Genomic DNA, 18,213 nt, shown 5'->3' with positions numbered 1-18,213 from the left:
TTAATTCAGCCAACTTCTTTGCTCCATTGTGCAATTACAGCTGGTCTTTCTTCACCTCTATACATTCAGTTGATAGTAAATATGAAATGCAATGAAACAAAAGCTGACTTTATAGTTTGACCATTTACTTCTCATGACTTTCTTGTTACTATATGGATAGTAACTAATACTTACTACTAATAAGATGTATTTATTCATATATTCAGAGTCTACATATATATATATATATATATATACACACTGCTCAAAAAAATAAAGGGAACACTTAAACAACACAATATAACTCCAAGTAAATCAAACTTCTGTGAAATCAAACTGTCCACTTAGGAAGCAACACTGACCATCAGTTTCACAGCTGTTGTGCAAATGGAACAGACAACAGGTGGAAATTACTGGCGATTAGCAAGACACACTCAGTAAAGGAGTGGTTCTGCAGGTGGGACCACAGACCACTTCTCAGCACCTTTCTGCTTTCTGGCTGATGTTTTGGTCACTTTTGAATGTTGGTGGTCTTTCACACTCGTGGTAGCAGGAGACGGACTCTACAACCCACACAAGTGGCTCAGGTAGTGCAGCTCATCCAGGATGGCACATCAATGTGAGCTGTAGCAAGAAGGTTTGCTGTGTCTGTCAGCGTAGTGTCCAGAGGTTGGAGGCGCTACCAGGAGACAGGCCAGTACACCAGGAGACGTGGAGGAGGCCGTAGGAGGGCAACAACCCAGCAGCAGGACCGCTACCGCCGCCTTTGTGCAAGGAGGAACAGGAGGAGCTGCCAGAGCCCTGCAACATGACCTCCAGCAGGCCACCAATGTGCATGTGTCTGCACAAACGGTTAGAAACCGACTCCATGAGGATAGTCCATCATGTCTCGATCCATCCACCAACGCCACGTTGCACCACAGACTGTCCAGGAGTTGGCGGATGCTTTAGCCCAGGTCTGGGAGGAGATCCCTCAGGAGACCATCTGCCACCTCATCAGGAGCTGCCCAGGCGTTGTAGGGAGGTCATACAGGCTCGTGGAGGCCACACACAACACTGAGCCTCATTTTGACTTGTTTTAAGGACATCACATCAAAGTTGGATCAGCCTGTCGTGTGTTTTTCCACTTTAATTGTGTGTGTGACTCCAAATCCAGGCCTCCACTGGTTAATAAGTTTGATTTCCATTGATGATTTTTGTGATTTTGTTGTCAGCACATTCAACTTTGTACAGAACAAAGTATTCAATGAGAATATTTCATTCATTCAGATCTAGGATGCGTTATTTGAGTGTTCCCTTTATTTTTTTGAGCAGTGTATATATATATATATATATATATATATATATATATATATATATATATATATATATATACACACATATATACACACACACACACCCGGTGGTGGTGTGTTAATGCATGTTGTGCTGGTCTGAGTGGATCAGACACAGCAGTGCTACTGGAGTTTTTAAACATCTCAGTGTCACTGCTGGACTGAGAATATTCCACCAACCAAAAATATCCAGCCAGCCATTTCCTGCAGCGCTGCTTAGTCTGACCCACACATACCAGCGCAACATACACTAACACGCCACCTCCACATCAGTGGCACAGTGCTGAGAATGATCTGCCACCCAGATAGTACCTGCTCTATGGGGGTCCTGACCACTGAAGAACAGGGTAACAGAGTATCAGAGAAACAGATGGACTACAGTCTGTAACTGTAGAACTACAGAGAGCAGCTATACGGTCAGTGGAGCTGATAAAGTGGACAGTGAGTGTAGAAATAAGGAGGTGGACTTAATAAATTGGCCAGTCGATGTATATTGGTATAATCTAACATTGCATTTGGGTGGGAGGTATGGATAACAGAGTCATCTCAGTGTTCCTTTGTACTTAACTGGATATTCATTTCAAAGACAAGTTTGATTTGGGAATATTGGAACATAAATATTGTGTATCATGTGTTTTAAAACGATTAAAGCAGCACAATATACTTGGTTGGCTGCCAATATACTCTTGGGCCAAGTAAGTGGGGGAAACACTTATGATTCATCTGCACTATAAGTGTCACTATTACTCGTAATTACATCATAAATATGTGTTAAGTAAAGGCATCAGAGTTCTGCATTTAATGTAGTTTCTGTAGAAGTAGATGCGATTCGATTAGCTTCTGACTGTGCTCAAGTGGCTTCCTGTGGCTTTAGGATGAAGGTCATGCACACTTACATCCGTGAAACGTGGCTTCTTGCCCTCACCACTGGGGATGAACTCCACATTCTCAGCCAAGTTCCCCTCTGGATCATCAAATCTGTTCAAAACAGAGCATTTCTTATTCATTAATTTCATCAAAATATCTGCCATCTAATTTGAATTCCTACACTTGGAAGCATTAATCAGCTAAGCGGCTAGGGTGAAACTGCCAGCTCTTTTAAAAGCATTAACATACCTGTTCTGAGTAGCATTTCTTAGGGTTGTCAGAGAAAGAGGATCCATCATCCAATGTGAGTACAAAAACAAGGCAAACATGCATTTAGAAAACAAACAAACAAACAAAAAAACACTCCATTCCAGCAGTATATTTAAATTTCAAGTACCATTACTCGTTTAACATACTGTAAATAAAGGTATCCAACAGCCTATAGGCAGCAAAAAGACAGTTCAGATAACACTTACAGTAGAGTGGCAAAGGCTGATAATGGCATAGAAGAAAACATCACATATTTTGTGTCAAGTGATTTTAGCTGAGAAGTGTTTCCATGCAGGTAGAGCAACACACACATGCAGCGTAACTAGCCACAGCTACTTTCCAGAGAAACTGGTGAAGCCATAGAAAACATGAAATTTTACACATTAGAATAATGCGTGAACATATGCTTACTGGTCATCCTCCATCAGCGCCTTCATTGGCATGTTCATGTCATCCCCGAGGTCATGACCTTTCCCGTTGGCCAGGATGCTCATCTCTGACTGGTCAGGCTCCATGCTGTGTGTGTTCAGCGTTCTCTGTAAACTAGAGAGATATTTAGGAGTAAATATTTTCATCTCTATGTGTATTAGACATGATAATTTAATATCATGCTAATTTCGCAACTTTTATTAGTTTATGACATTATCCTTATAATATTGTTTTAAAAAATACTATTATGCTATGAAAGCTGCACTATGTAAGATTTGGGGATTTGGACCTCTCTGGTGGAAATGTGCAATTGCATGCAATGTGTATATTTTGTAACATGGGCTGTGCTACGGACCCCTTTCCCGAGCGGATGAATCTTATTGCTAACACACTGAAAGATCATTCAAAGATAACTTAGTTAAAACTTGTCATCCAAGGATGAAAGTGAATTATCATTAGACCTTCATCAGTGTAATGTTGATGTTTTGAGATCTAAATATCGAGTTGGATCTTCTTTTTGAGCTTATTTGTGTGACACTGATACTTAAAGACGTATTTAAAAAAACTAAAAAACTCCCACAAAATCCGTCCCAATGGCTATAACTTTTAAATGATTATTTCTGGCTTTACAGGAAGACCTGCAGCAGTGCATACACACCATATTTCTTCTCCTGACATGGTAAAGCTACTTTTTTCAATTTTAACAAAAAAAAAAAAACTTACATAGTGTAGCTTTAAAAGACATTAACAGTTATGACTAAAATTACAATTATAATCGAGCAGCCATATGCCTGCGATAAGCTCCTGAAGTCCCAACCAATGGGAGAGCTCACTTGGCTGTATATACGTATGGAGAAAAGAAATCTTGATAGAATTATTTTTGTTATTAAACTCTTATTACCAACCAAAACTTAACAATGAAATTGCTGAGCTGAAATAGAATAAGCATTATTATAAAATAAGCAATGATTATACTGAATAAAAATAAACTAAAAGTTACAGACCCTGAGTCTTCCCTAGTGATCTACTGCAGTGTGAACCAGTAAACTTCCTATCCTAGATGAATTAAAGTAGCATATAAAATAATTTCGCAGTTGGAAACAAAGGGCAGAATGTTAAAGGTCCTGCATGCATAAACTGGCAATAAAGCTGTCGTGTTTATGTTTCTCAGTGTGAACCTTTCTTAATTCTATTTCTTGTCTTAATAACATCTAATAACTAAGCAAGAAGAATTTTATTCTAAGACTTTAATGAGGAATTATGTGTAGGCATACACGGGGCATTTCAGGACACCAAGGTCCTACTATTTACTGACACTAGCTGCTATCTTAATGCTGAGTCACCAAGCAGTGAGAACCAGCAGCCACCCTGGGGGAGAAGCCCAGCCAAAGGTTAATAAATGTGGTGAAGGGATTATTTTACATGTATTTATATGCTTATAAATTTAGCTCTGAGCACTACTGAGGTCCAGGGTGGTATGACAGTCACGGGCAAGAGGATTCTTTCTGGCAATGGCAGAAGGTTAGTCCACGGTCAGGGGGAGCTACTGTGGTCAAACCAAGCTAAGTTTCACCACTCAACAGTAACAGAAAACTGCAGTCCAAGTGCCCTCGCTCTAACATAGGTTTACATAGCTTGACTTCAAGTAATGAGGATGCCCGGGTCAACACGTTTTATCACGTGCTAATGAGAACTAATAGGTCACTGCACGTGAGCGAGTGCTGTCTCTACCATGGGAAGATTCTAGTCACTTCTATTCTCTGACCTTCACTCTTCTCAGTTTAAGAACATGCAGATGGTGCAGTTCACGCTTATTCAGCTGAACAGCCTGGGAATAAGTTGAGGTTGAAAGCTTCAACATCAGCTGTAAAACATCTGTTTAAAGATATCAAGCTTTTATTCATTTTTAAATGTTTGTAAAACCTACAAATATGCCTATAATCCTCCTGTACTGTGGTACTGACAGTAAATACATACAGGACATAAGGGGTACAGTCTTACTTATTCAATATTCTGTCAAAACTAATGACTTCATGAGCTGAAGTCAAAGGATTCTGTGTGTAGTTACTACAGGAAATGATGAGACAAATGCAAACAGCAAAAACAAGTAGTCTAAACTCCCATTCAGTCACCCAATCCCATGCTAGAGACCTACCCACCCCTTGAGATGACCCCAAAGCTCCATGTAACCTGTAGCTGCCTCTCAAATCAGAGTAAAAAAAAATAATAAAATGAACAAAACATACAATCTCTAGACAAAAGCACTGACCATTAGAATCAATAGAATCAGATGCTCTGGAACAGCCACATATGAGCCTAATATTACTTTCCCTGACCCTTGCTAATGCTGTTGTGGCTGGATGCAATCAAACCCATAGATCAATATTCCAACATCTACTTTAAAGCCTTCCCAGAAGGATAGAGGCCGTTACAGCAGCAAAAGGGGACAAACTCCCTATTAACCCTCTTCAATTCAGAAGAAACGCTATGGGTTTGGAAGCTGTGACACTTTCCACTGTAAGATCACGCTGTACAGGCTATTTTCACAAATCATCTCAATTCCTGATGCCAACTGCAGTGCAAACACACAGTGAGTCACCAGCCAGCTGGTAACTTGGTGCCAGAGAAATTCAATGTCAGTCTCTGGACATCAGCTATGTAAGTGTGGTGGCCATATGTGGAGCACGACCGTTAGCAATCATGAAGACAACAAGGCAAGGCAGGTATATTTGTACAGCACTTTTCATACACAGTGGTAGTTCATAGTACTGAGAGACAGTGGGTAACACCCCCTTACCCAACCCTAGTTACCTCTGCCCTCTCCATATCCCCACCTTACTGACCCCGACCCCATACCCCAAATTGGTATAACTGATCATTATTTTTCTTTTAATATAGTCAACAATGTTATTCTTATGCATCTCATTATTTGATATAGGGTATATATGTTTGATATACAGCAATACTGGTCCTTACAGTGAAAGCTACAGTGAACTTTATAAAAGACAATGAAATAAAAATTAAAACCATGAATTGAAGGAATTAAAATTAGTGCTAAGATAAAATGCAGTGCTGAACAAAAGCACTAGACAACAAGAACGGCTTTAATCTGGACTTTAATCTGGAGTAATCTGGACTGGCTGGGAGTTTGTTCTAGGCTGTTGGCAGCATAAGGACAGAATGCTGCTTCACCCTGTTTGGTTCTGAATCCAGGCACTACTAACTGACCGGTCCCTAGTGATTAGAGAGGCCTATTAGGTTCGTATACTTCAGGCAGATCAGCAATGTATTTTGGTCCAAGGCCACTCTGAGATTTATATACAATTAGAAGTGTTTTTAAGTCAATTCTGAAGAAAACTGGCAGAAGAATTTAATCAAGCGGAAGAATATTGTCCCAAATGAACATTCGGATGCGAGTTGTGAAAAAGCAGAATGCAAAGATGAGAAAAGGGGAAAAGACATTGTACCATAAAGGTGGGCACCATGATATTGAAAGACTTCTTCTCTATATACAATATGTATTATTATACCTAAATATTAAGTGTCATACTTAATTGATGACTTGATTAGTTGAAACAGAACCTCAGAGTCGCGCTGGCGGGGGGTGGGGCTGGAGCCTATACCAGCGGTCAGTGGTCGGAAGGCAGGATACACTCTGGACAGGTCGCCATTCCATTGCAGGGCAGACAGACAGACACAGTCACTCACACCCAGGGGCAGTTTAGCACATCCAATTGGCCTGACTGCATGTCTTTGGACTGTGGGAGGAAACCGGAGAACCCAGAGGAAACCCACGCAGACACGGGGAGAACATGCAGACTCCACACGGAGTTTCGGGGACCCAGAAACATTTTACCTTTTTAAATAAAAGGTTTTGATACAGTATGTAGTTCCAAAACATACCTGGCCATATAAGGAAACTACGCTGCAAAACAGCCTGCTTTAAATTCACTACTTTTGTGATGTCACCAAAAAACAGCACATTTACATAGATCTGCCTACAGCAGTTCATCTCCACCCATTCATGCTGAAATTATGAGGAGTACTTCAGCCCTCAGGCACAATAAAGGACAGCCAAGCAGCACAGAGATCATTTACATATATCTGTCTTAACAGCATAGTAACAAAAACAGCCTGTTTAATTATAAGGGATAAAAAGAGAGTGTCATGTGGACATATAGAAATCTCTCTCTCTCTCTCTCTATATATATATATATATATATATATATATATATGAAGCCTTTATTGCCACATAGGTATATGTTAATTAAACCCAACAAATATCCTACGTGAACCTCAGCAGGCAAAAAGATATGATATGGGCCCTTTAATGAAGTTAGTTGGTGTTCTTTAAGTAGAGACTGATATGCTCAGGCTGTCATGCAATTTTTGCATTATGATAAAATATAATACCGTATCTTCTGTTCAGGAGTCAGTGTTTAAATATAAACAATACTGTGGGCCTCTGAGGTGTCATGTGGCTTTCCCCCATCACAGGTTGGCAGGAAATGAAGTCATTGTGAAACCTTTTCATGCAGACATGCCACACCATATACACTCACAGTGCATTAGTTCACCACCTTCTAGGCAGAGGTTCAAACTCGGCCACACACTGGTCTGGCATAGTGAGGACAGGCTGAATTAAATGGGTCTCATACCAAACCTTGCACCTCATAGGCTTGAAGAGACTTGCAGGAGGACGCAGAGAACCAGGGACCTCTGCCAAATACACCTCATAAACATCCCGCTAAACAGCACCCTCGCTGAGCCATGTTGGCACAACAAGCAGTGGGTGTCCACAGGCTCTCCACCAGACCCAAAATAAACCTCTCAAAACATTTGGACATGGTTCAGCTGGAGTGCACAAGGCAAAGGCAGATCATATAGGACAAGCCATGTCTACTATTAAAGGCTATCTACCTTAACCCTCCTGTGCTCAGTTGTTATGCTCGACTGTAAGGAACAGCAAAAATGTTGCTGGGTCAAACTGACCCGGTGCATGTTTAACCACCCAATAGCAGTTCAAATATTATATGTAATATATAAAATATATATTAATATATTTTTATTAGAAAAGAGAATGACCTCTCTTTTTGCTGGGTGTCCTGCTTCATAACTCATTTGAAAAGCAGTCTAGGCTTAAATAATACTCATAAAGTCAAAGGGGCAGAGTTTAACTGCCATATGTTGAATAGGTGGATATACAGTATGGACATCACAAAAACAGTCAATTCAAAACGGGTTGTTTTTGCAGCTTAATTTCCATATATGTCCTGAAATATCAATGTTATGTTCAGGAACTACAATAATGACTGTGTACAACAGTCTTATGCGCAAGTGCCGATTGCCAAATTTCACCTTATTTACTTAAACGAACTTAAAAATGTAATTTTTCTGCTAAGTTTAATCCACACTGCCTAGTTATTTTCTGAGTTTAATGCACTGGACCACAAAACAACATAAAATATAAAACATGCCACAACGTCTACACATTCTACATTTTATGTTCATTATTTTCCCCAATAGGATAAATTCAGCAAATAAACAGTAATTGAGCATTAAAATGTAGAGGAGTGTGTTCTCAGTAGTAGATGTCACAGCGGATAGACGGACACATGGTTACCAGGCTGAAGCATGCATGGAAACACAAGTGAAGTGTTTATCAAGAAGTGTCCACTGAAAATGCCGGGCGCGTTGAGCATGTCAGGGTAAAGACAAATTGTCCGACAGCTCAACTTGCTGAATGTGTTCTGACAATGAGACAAGCACAAGAAGTGGTGGAGGTGGAGGGCGGGGGGCCGAAGATTACAGAAGTTCAATTCCAAATGTGGAACAGTGAACTGAATCAAACTCATATACATATAACTCTCACAGTTGGTTTCCTCTCCTCAAGATCCTCTGAGCCTATAATAAGAGAGCTAAAGACGTCCCACGGTGAGCTCAGGTCTGGTGTCATTAAACCAGGAGTAAATACCACGGATTAGCCCAGGGAAGGGCAGAAACGCTCTCGCTTTTCTTCTGTGCAGCAGGGGAGCGAGTCAGCCAAGGTGAGCATCTGGTCGAGGACTGCGAGTCTGCCTGCCCACCTTTCAGCACCAACAATGCTGAATAAATGGAACTGCTCTTGCAGGCAGCGGTCAGAAAGCAGCCTAGGCAACACAGCGGTGTTTCTGCAATTACACGTCATTTGTGAACACTACCTGGATTGAGATGCACAGCTAGAGACACGATATAATACTTGATATCCGTTATCACAAAATGAGCGTCTGCGTCATTGTATGAACAGCACACCTGTTACATAGAAATCAATCATTCACCATCATAACAGCCGCTCAGCACCTAATTATAACACTGCAGCTCAGCCGCACCGTTTAGCTCTGCTGCACGCGGGGACCCTGCGACAATGAGTGTTCCAGGTGTTCTGCCAAATCACAGGCACTCATGAAGGCTCTGCTGAAAGTGTGCAGAACTGTCTTTATGCATTTATCAAGCATATAATATAATCAATATATAATCGCTGTCAAAACAAAATGCCCATTTTTGTCATTTTTCATGTTTTTTTTTACATAATTTGAAAATGCCCTTTAGATTGTATCGCGCTTTCATGACAAACTGACCAATAGAGATGGTCAATTCATGAGATACAACATTTATTCCGAAAGCTATAATATACTCTTTACAGTGTGGATTTCATGTTAGCTTAGCCACATTTCCAAGGGCCCAAAAGTGGTTCTTTGGAGCGGTGTAATAAAAAAACTTAGGTGAATAATTTTTGTAAAAAGATTTACAAGCATAAAGAACCACTTTAAGATTTAGGGATTATTTGCAGGTAATAAGTGGCAGAACAGACTGGTGGGCCTTGCAAGTGCTTAGAAGGAGAATTCAAGGAGAACTCGGTCATAAGGACGTGTCTTCTGAGGATGTAAATGATTATATACCACTGCCATCATATTGTCATTACTATAGTGCTAATAGGGTTTCAACATTGAGCTGGATCTTCTTTTTGGGTCTGTGCATTAATTAACGTCTGTGACGTTAATATGTAAAAACATAAGACATGGTCTGAAAAAAATCACAAAATCAGGCCTGAAGCCTCTGATTTTACATCATTAATTTAATATTCTTATTACCACACTTTACCCTTAATAAGCTCATTTTAATAACACTTAAGTTCTTTGTTTTAATTTTGTTTTCTACGATGGCTTTTGTTTTTCATCCATAGACACCTTGTCTTTTTTGTTTGTTGCGCATCTATTCATGTAAAGCATATGGAATTATCACTGTATATGAAATGTGCTATATAAATAAACTTGCCTATTCCAGGCTTTACAGTGTGATACAAACCATATTTCAGTGTTTTTTCTCTTGACCAATACTGCTTCTTTCAACTTTTAACAAAGAAATCTTCTAGTGCATAGTTTTAAACGGCTTCAAATGTTATATTTTTGTCCGACATTATTTTTAGAAATAAAGGACATTTTTCGCTCATCATATTACAAAAAATGTAAATGTTCCCTTAAAGGTACAACAGTGCTTTTAAGGTCCAGCTGTGCACCTTAAGTAAGTTTTTTTCCCCAAGTAAAAAGTACATATTTGTATCTTTTCATAATCGAATGTTTTGAAACCTGGAGACGAGACGGGGTGTGTGACAGCTGTGGCCTGGAGGTTAGGGAACTGGCACTGTGACCGGAAAATTGCCGGTTCGATCCCCAGAGCCAACAGTACACGACTGCGGTGTCCTTGAGCAAGACACCTAACCCCCAACTGCTCCCCGAGTGCCGTGGATAGGGCTGCCCACTCTGGGCAAGTGTGCTCACTGCCCCCTAGTGTGTGTCTGTTCAGTGGAGTGTATGTGGTGTTTCACTTCACGGATGGGTTAAATGCAGAGGTGAAAGTTCCCTGTTGTGGGACTAATGAGGGTCACTTAGGTCCAATCCCATTTCTTATTTTTACCACGACCGCTTGTTTTTGAGTGTAACCCTCCCCCTTGAAACTGAGTTACAGGGTAGTGGTTGAAACCTTCCCCTTATGAAATGGCAAACCCTTCAAGAACCGGTTATGCCATCAGGTCATCAGCAACTTTTATGTAAACAGATGAGACGAGGTTTTACGGCCATTTCCAATATGTCGCCTCCAGCTGTGGTGATCTCGCTTGTGTGTCACATGACAGGACAGGTGAATCTTATTTAAAATAGCCTGAAAAAAAACCAGGAATTTTCCTGCTTTGTCTCCAGACTATAGCAATAATGGTACATCACACTGACATTTGCCGTTTATCTGAATGAGACTGAAAAGCACAGGCGCTTGCGATAAATTCACAACTTCAGTTTTACGCATCAATCAATCAATCAAACGCGCCACCGAATAAAACAGAGCACAAACAAAAAACTGCATCACTTCATTAACAGCTGCTAGCGCCGCTCTGTAGGCGACCCTGCTGGCCTGCAGTGACCGCAGGAGGGGAAAGTTCAGCTCCTCACTGCTCAAAAACATTTAGGGCATCATTTGCCTTCAAAGAGGGGGCAATTATTTATTATCTCCACCAAGAATTCTTTGCTTTCTAATCGCCAGCTTCATGACCAAATTTTCCCGTTAGACCTTAAATGGTGCGACAACCTCAGGTACCAGAACATAACTGCTTCACCATTTAAGGTGGAACCGGAAATGTCGCCAGGTAGTGACCGAGCTATTACAATGGCTCTTACAATACAATGACTTTTTAACAGAGAAATACTTACATTATAGTCTCATACTTACAACATACTCTCTTTGGTCGTTTGTGCAGCCGTCTTGCCAATGATTCGCATAGCATTCTGGGAATTTTCTCATAACACTCCGTTGTAGTGCGCCTCTGAAAAACTTCCGTTTGAAGGGCCATGTAGGCGTAACACTTCACCCTACTCCTCTATCTCAACAACAATCGGGACAACCCTACCCCTAGACGTGAACGCGTAAAACGGAGGGGTAGGGCTAAGTGTTAGGGGCAAGTGGTGAAAAGAGATTGGGCCTTAATCTTATAAAGGTACTGACTAAAGGTTTCCGCCCCACTGACAGTGTACAACCTTTTTTCTGAGAGGGTATCGTGCAGCCCTAGGTTACATATTAATTAACGGTTTTTTCCTGGAACCACAAACCCGAACCAAGAACCATTTAGGAACCTTTATTTTTAAGGGAGACTGGGGCCTGGTTTGCAACTTGTTGCACCGATAAAGAGGAATCAGCATCACCACTTTTACCTCAATAGTAGAGTCTCTTTCCCTGATAGAGTAAACAGTTTTGATGTTTAGATGTTTTAGTTAAACACAAAATGAAATTCCTTCCAATGAGACATGAGACTGATAACCGGCTGCTATTGTGCTTCTCATCAGCAAAACCGAAGATATCTACACAATCACATTATCAACTGAGGCAACATTTCCCTTCCTAGACAAAGAAAAAGGTGTGTAATGTAAAAATCCACGGTTTAGTATGAGAGCGCTGGGAAATTACAGCTTTGAGAAGCACACAGAGCGCAGATCACTGTCTGGCTTCCCAGAATCAATTCAGCACACTATCAGCGCTCTGAGAGCTGGGTGAACTTAACACCATGCTTCTGGAAAAACAGACACAGATTAGAAATTTAGAACACATGACATCTTTCAGCATATCTTGCTGCTCTAACTTCAGCTAACAAACACACATCACATGACAAGGTCAGGTCAGGTTTGGGATGATAATAAACAGGTCTGGAAGAACTTTAGTGATGTTTGCTCAGCCACACTGCCTCAAACTGGCCCACACAACCGAGTCTTTCTCACCAGACCAGACGCAGCTGCTGCACCTACCTATCAGACACGGGTCAATGACTTCTCATTTCTCGGTACACTTGTGAACGTTGATCTCAGGTGAGCGCCACTGTTTACATGCAGGGCAGAGTCTGAGACGATGACTGCACCGTCAGAGAGGCATAAGCTGATGTCACGCTTCACGATACGCCAGTTCCCAGGTTTGGGAGTGCTTCTGAGTCCCCACTGAGTACATACAAAAAGGAAACTTATTAACTATCAGATGAAACGAGTCAATTATAGGTCTGTCAAGTTGGGCCCGTGATGTCCCTTCATAGCTGGTAGCGAGTCAGTGTTGAAGGTCACTAAAATGCTGTGTTTAGTTTAATGTTGAACAAAACTGTTCACTTTAAAAAAACTTTTTCAATTAATTCACTCCAAGAATGTTAAATGCCTTTCACATGCACTTCTTCCGGCGGAATGGACAGTAAAGTGGTTACGTTTGAACACAAGACAGCGTTAAAATCCAAGTAAAGCTGATGCATCATTCATTCGGCACGAGACACAGTCCAATTTCCAGGAGGTCTCATCTCTGAACAGAAGCCAATACACTACCAGAAAATACAAAGACATCAATGTTACAGCCCGAAATGGTGAACGTTTCTGCGGTTCTTGTTTTTATAGGTGAGTTTTTTTTATTTGTTTTTCTGTGTATTTTCTACAATATTTCAGAAGTAAAAATCTGTACTGCCTGGCCACTACGGCACAAAGACGACACTGCAAAGTGTTTGTGTGATGCTTTTTTCAGTTTTCATGAGAGGAATAAAAATGACAAAACTGCATTCTGTTCATGATTCAGAAATGAAGGCGCTGTTGTCCATCCACACTGAGGTTGTTAACAGTCTCCAACTCTGGTCCTGGAGAGCCACCTTTCTGCAGAGTTTAGATTGGGGCTGCAACTATCAAATATTTTTAGAATCAAGTGTTTTTTTCACCAAGTAATCAAATAAATCACACTTTTGTGTTTTTAAACAACTATATCTATAGTGTATTAGGCAACATGAAAGGTTGCGAGCAGTTGGCTGTTATTCCTCATAAAACGTTTTTATTCGAACTCAACACTTTTACTACATCAAAGCTTAAAACCTTTGGCTTATTGGCTCCAGAACTAAACCCATTTATTCAACCTTTCTGTGAAACTTTTACGATGTACATGAAAAAAACTATGAAATGCAGCTTCACAAACGGGTCAGCCTACTTGTCCTTAGTTTTACCTGAATAAAAAAGGGGAAAGGGTTTAGTGAATGTAGTCATAAATTAATTTGTCCTTCTGTTGCATTTATTATTACTACCTCGTGTCTGAGGAAGGCGTGTTTTGAGATGTAACCTATCAGAGAGAGAGAGCGAGTGTGTGTGTGTGTGTGTGTGTGTGTGTGTGTGTGTGTGTGCGGGAGAGAAAGATGAGCAGAGATAAGTGACGTGAGTGAGATCTTGGTGCATTGGTGTCTTGCTCCTTATTATGCCTGGTCACTATCGACTCATAACACGGGCTACGAATAATTACAGATGCTGGACGTTCTTCCGAGCGCTGCTGTTCGTATCGGTCAGCAGTCGTAACCGCGCGCTGTAGAGGCTCCGACTCCGCCTGGAGAAGTGCCGCTCACGTGGGGATGCTTTGGGTTCAGGTGCTGCAGCGCTGATGAAGTGCTGTTCTGGTGGGCCGGGTCCGTTTTACAGTGTATGCGCTGTACTGCTCGGTCCGCCGTCCGCAGCGGGAAATGGTCCCACACTTTAGACGTTTTCGGCCTTTTCCGCACGCCGGTGTCTTTATTTTCCGCCGTTGCCACACAGAGCAAAACAAATCGCACCGCCTCACAAATCTTTGAAAAGTGCGTCAGTTCCAACAGCCTGTGGAAAAGAGTGAGACGGGAGCTGCGCATTAGTCTGCCAAGCGGGAGTGATACGACAGCAGAGACGCTTAAACAGATGGACTTTGGTGACATGAATTAAACGAAGCCTCGACGCAAATGTTTTTAACATTTTTTGTAATCGAATTATTCGAGTTACTCGACTAATCGTTTCAGCCCTAGTTTAGATACAACCCATATCCAATAAGTTGCCTCACCCCTTACCTAACTTTAATACATCTGATCCAGCCAATCAGGGACTTGGAAAGAGGTTGATTAGCTGGAGCAGGTGTGGCAAATAGTGGTTGGAACTAGGCTTTGCAAGAAGGTAGCTCTCCAGGACCATGGGTCGGTGACCACTGCATTAACACAACTTTCATGGTAAGTATGAGCCAGAATTTTAGTTTACATAACTGTTGAATTCACTTCACTTTAATTTGGTGTCTTTTTTCAATGAACCCACTCCAACAGTAATAAGCCCCTTTCATACATCGCTGCAGACTGCAGAAAACCTCGTATTTCCATTTTTGTTGTTTTTCGGTTTCTGACATAATTTGAAAATGCCTGTTTCTCTTTACGCTGTGTGTCAATTTCCTTAACAATGGACCAAAAGAAATGATCCAAAATGACCTAGAAAAATTCTGGTTCCGTTGACTTACATTAAAAGTAAAGTAGGTTTTTTCCTTCTCCTGTAAAGTTATTGAAGTTATTAAAGAATTCACTCTTAATTAAAGGGGTTAAGTGTGAACACAAGCCAGAGTCACAATCCAATAAAGCTGACAGAGCAAACGATTGGTATGAGACCCAGTACAGCTCCCAAGAAATTATCAGGAGAGATCATGGATGAAGAGAAACCAGTGAATTACTACAAAACACACATTTTAATGCTGGCAAACTGGAACAGTTAAGTTTACTTCAATTTTAGTGTATTTGCTATACGATTTTAATTAAGAAGCGGCTAAAATCTACACTGATTGTGTGCCTGGCCATTACTGCCCAAAGCACCACTGGCAAAGCTTTGAGAGAAAAACCAGGAGCCATTCATGCTGAGGACATCATGTCTTGTTTAACAGGACTTTCACAGGAAGAATGAACATGTGCTTCATCATAAATACTGTTCCAAGGCTGTGTATGTGACTGACATAAAGCCTGAATATTAACAGTAGAAGTGTCCCTATAATGTCTCAGGTTTTCTGAAGAGGACTAAGATCCAAATGCTTGTGGTCACTATAAACCATTTCAATTAAAACGCATCCACAAATATGTTTAATATCTAAACAGCGGTTTCGCACTCTCTCCCTGACCCCTGACCCCAGGGGCCTACCACAGAGTCACTGCTGACGAAGACCCTCTCAGATGATGTGCTCTGACCATCTGCTGTAACCTTACCACAGGGTGCAAGTCTAGCACCCTGAATACTCATTTTTCTAAATTTCTGCACAGCTCAGTCGTTGAAAACAAAGTCATTTGGTGTGCTTTGATGTAAAATAGTCCTTTTGTAGAGAAACTCTGACAGTTTAGAGTGCAGTCTAGAGTTTTCTGTTGCGTTACAAATGGTAAAGCAGTTTTAAACATGAAGAAATACATTTTCTTTGGGCAGCATTTGGCAAACAATGATTTTGTGCTAAAAATTAGACTTTAGGACAGAAGTTTGTCTCAAAACCTTTGTAACACTATCTGGGGCACTAGGCAGAGTATCTGAAACCATGCTAACCCTGGAAAATTTCTCATTTCTAATCACACATTTCAAATCAGACCACTCGGAGTGACTTTAAACCTTGCCGGTTTAATTATACAGACACGTTTAAAAGTTGGTGGAATTGCTCTTTACCGGCAATTCTTTCCAAATTTCTACATAATTAAATGGTTAAGCTATAAAAACCCTCACAGTGGTCTTTAATTCTAGGGAAAATGACTTGGTTAGAATTGTTCACAACCAGTCGTGTGAAGAGTTTCACGCCTCTTAAAGTTCCCTGTGCAAAACTGCACAAAATGGCTATGAATACATTAAGCCACCTGTGGCCTAAGACATTAGTTCTGTGATGAGGATTTGGTCTAAAACGTCTTGTTAATCAATGTATTTCAGTCCGTTCGTGGCGGAGGGATACATGCAAAGCGTCGCAAGGCAAAATAGTCCCACATGGCACTTATTTGTTCATATTTTCCACTATTTTATGATCATTAACAACTACAAAAATCACAGACAGTTGAGAAAGCACTTGTGAAGTGTGGTGCGCAGAATAAGTACTGAGCGAGTTCAGTAAGTTACCGCTTGGAAATAGTTCCTTCCATTGATATAGAGGGTTAACCCCTCAACCCTCATCCAGAACAAAACCCCTTTACGCTTCTGCTCACCGAGGCGATAGACTCTCTCATTTAGCATCAGAATAGAGCACATGGTCGCTGATCGCCCTCCCAGCACAGCTGCCTGGTCTCTCTGGGGTTAAATGTATCGGAGCTACGCTTTCAGTCGGGTTTGAGAGCGCGCTTTGACGTGCGCGCACCCGTCCTGCAGATGGAGTGACCATACCCCCGCCCCCCCCCCCCCCCACACGTGCTGCAGGACACCGAGGAAAAGCTTATAGCGCTTTTTCTGAGGTGAAGTTTATGTGTAAAATTGCTCGTCCTGAGTAAGTTAAGGGTATGTCGTTTTGTCAAAGGTTAAGGTTAAGGACATAAATCCATATGATTAGGGCAGTTATAGACAAAGACACAAAGGAAGATGGTCCAAATGATTCGGTTTAGGGCAGAGAATTGACCAAAAAGGACTCCAAATGGGGACTTCAGAGTATTTTACTACTCGAATCGCTGTAGTTTCCAGCCCAGAAAGCGTTCAAACAAAGCTGAATCAGCTTTCTTGTTCGAACTTTCCGTTCCACCTTAAATGGTGCAGCAGTTACATTCTGCTGCCTCAGCCTGAAGCGCCAGAATGGTACTGCTGCACCATTTAAGGTGGAACGGAAAATTCGAACAAGAAAGCTGGCGAATAAGAAGGTAAACCGTCTAAAAGAACAAGCATTAGAAAAAAGCAGAATATCTCGGGAAAAACACCGTGTGTCCACGCAAACAGAGACAGTAAATTGAGTTTCCACGCCTGATGCAGCACAAACGAGTGTCATTTCTCGAGATGACTATCACACATACATGGAACAGCATAAAAGCCACGTTTCTAGTGATGCAGAATGAATTATATAAAACCTAAAGAAAAAAGCTCACCAGTCGGCAGAAAGATAAGAGATGCACCTCAGTCTCCTGCTTATTTCCTCTGCTGTGGCAGAACCGGGTCACTTGGCGTTTCCACAGCGCTTCTTCCTCCTCTCTGTGGTCTTCCTCGCCTCTGCTTTAGGTTAGTGTTGCTCTCCCCCGCTTTCCCAGTGGCTCTAATGTTGTGGGTGAAGTGAGCAGCTTTGAGAATCGCCCTGTAGCAGCAGGGGTGGACCTACCACACTCCAGCGAGGTGGGGGGTGGGGTGGGATAGGACGTGTCGTGGTTGGGGGACTCCACCCCTATGACCACCCCCTTAAATATCATGCAAAACTTCATTCAGCACCGTGTGGCTGTGTTAAAGGGCCCATATCCTGGGAAACTGAATTTCCCTCACTTGCATGAAAGAAAGCAGCCTTGTTTCGTCACAACCATTACATCCACATAAGTCCGCCTAGT

At 41.5% G+C, this 18,213-nt stretch overlaps 1 protein-coding gene across 6 annotated transcripts in view; it reads right to left on the bottom strand.

Annotated features, from left to right (window-relative positions):
* Positions 1 to 17,975, bottom strand: part of slc38a3b (solute carrier family 38 member 3b) — a 45,375-nt gene extending 27,400 nt beyond the window's left edge. Inside the window, exons 1-5 of one of the 6 annotated variants that reach the window (XM_037535061.1) lie at positions 17,767 to 17,975; positions 14,208 to 14,551; positions 2,862 to 2,993; positions 2,430 to 2,447; positions 2,210 to 2,291 (exon numbers count right to left, since the gene is read on the bottom strand). In XM_037535061.1, coding sequence (XP_037390958.1) covers positions 2,210 to 2,291; positions 2,430 to 2,447; positions 2,862 to 2,965 — 204 coding nt within the window. In that variant the 5' untranslated portion in view covers positions 2,966 to 2,993; positions 14,208 to 14,551; positions 17,767 to 17,975. Of the gene's footprint in view, positions 1 to 2,209; positions 2,292 to 2,429; positions 2,448 to 2,861; positions 2,994 to 11,636; positions 11,782 to 12,703; positions 12,890 to 14,207; positions 14,552 to 17,766 lie in introns of those variants that run through there. The other 5 variants (XM_017683425.2, XM_017683426.2, XM_017683424.2 and 2 more) reach the window with 5 other exon arrangements.
* Between the last annotated feature and the right edge of the window lie 238 nt (positions 17,976 to 18,213).

The sequence above is a fragment of the Pygocentrus nattereri genome, chromosome 26 (assembly GCF_015220715.1).
Source record: "Pygocentrus nattereri isolate fPygNat1 chromosome 26, fPygNat1.pri, whole genome shotgun sequence".
In the NCBI taxonomy this organism is placed as follows: Eukaryota; Metazoa; Chordata; class Actinopteri; order Characiformes; family Serrasalmidae; genus Pygocentrus; species Pygocentrus nattereri.
Note: the sequence above shows the minus strand (reverse complement) of the source record. Positions and strands in the feature narration are given on the sequence as shown.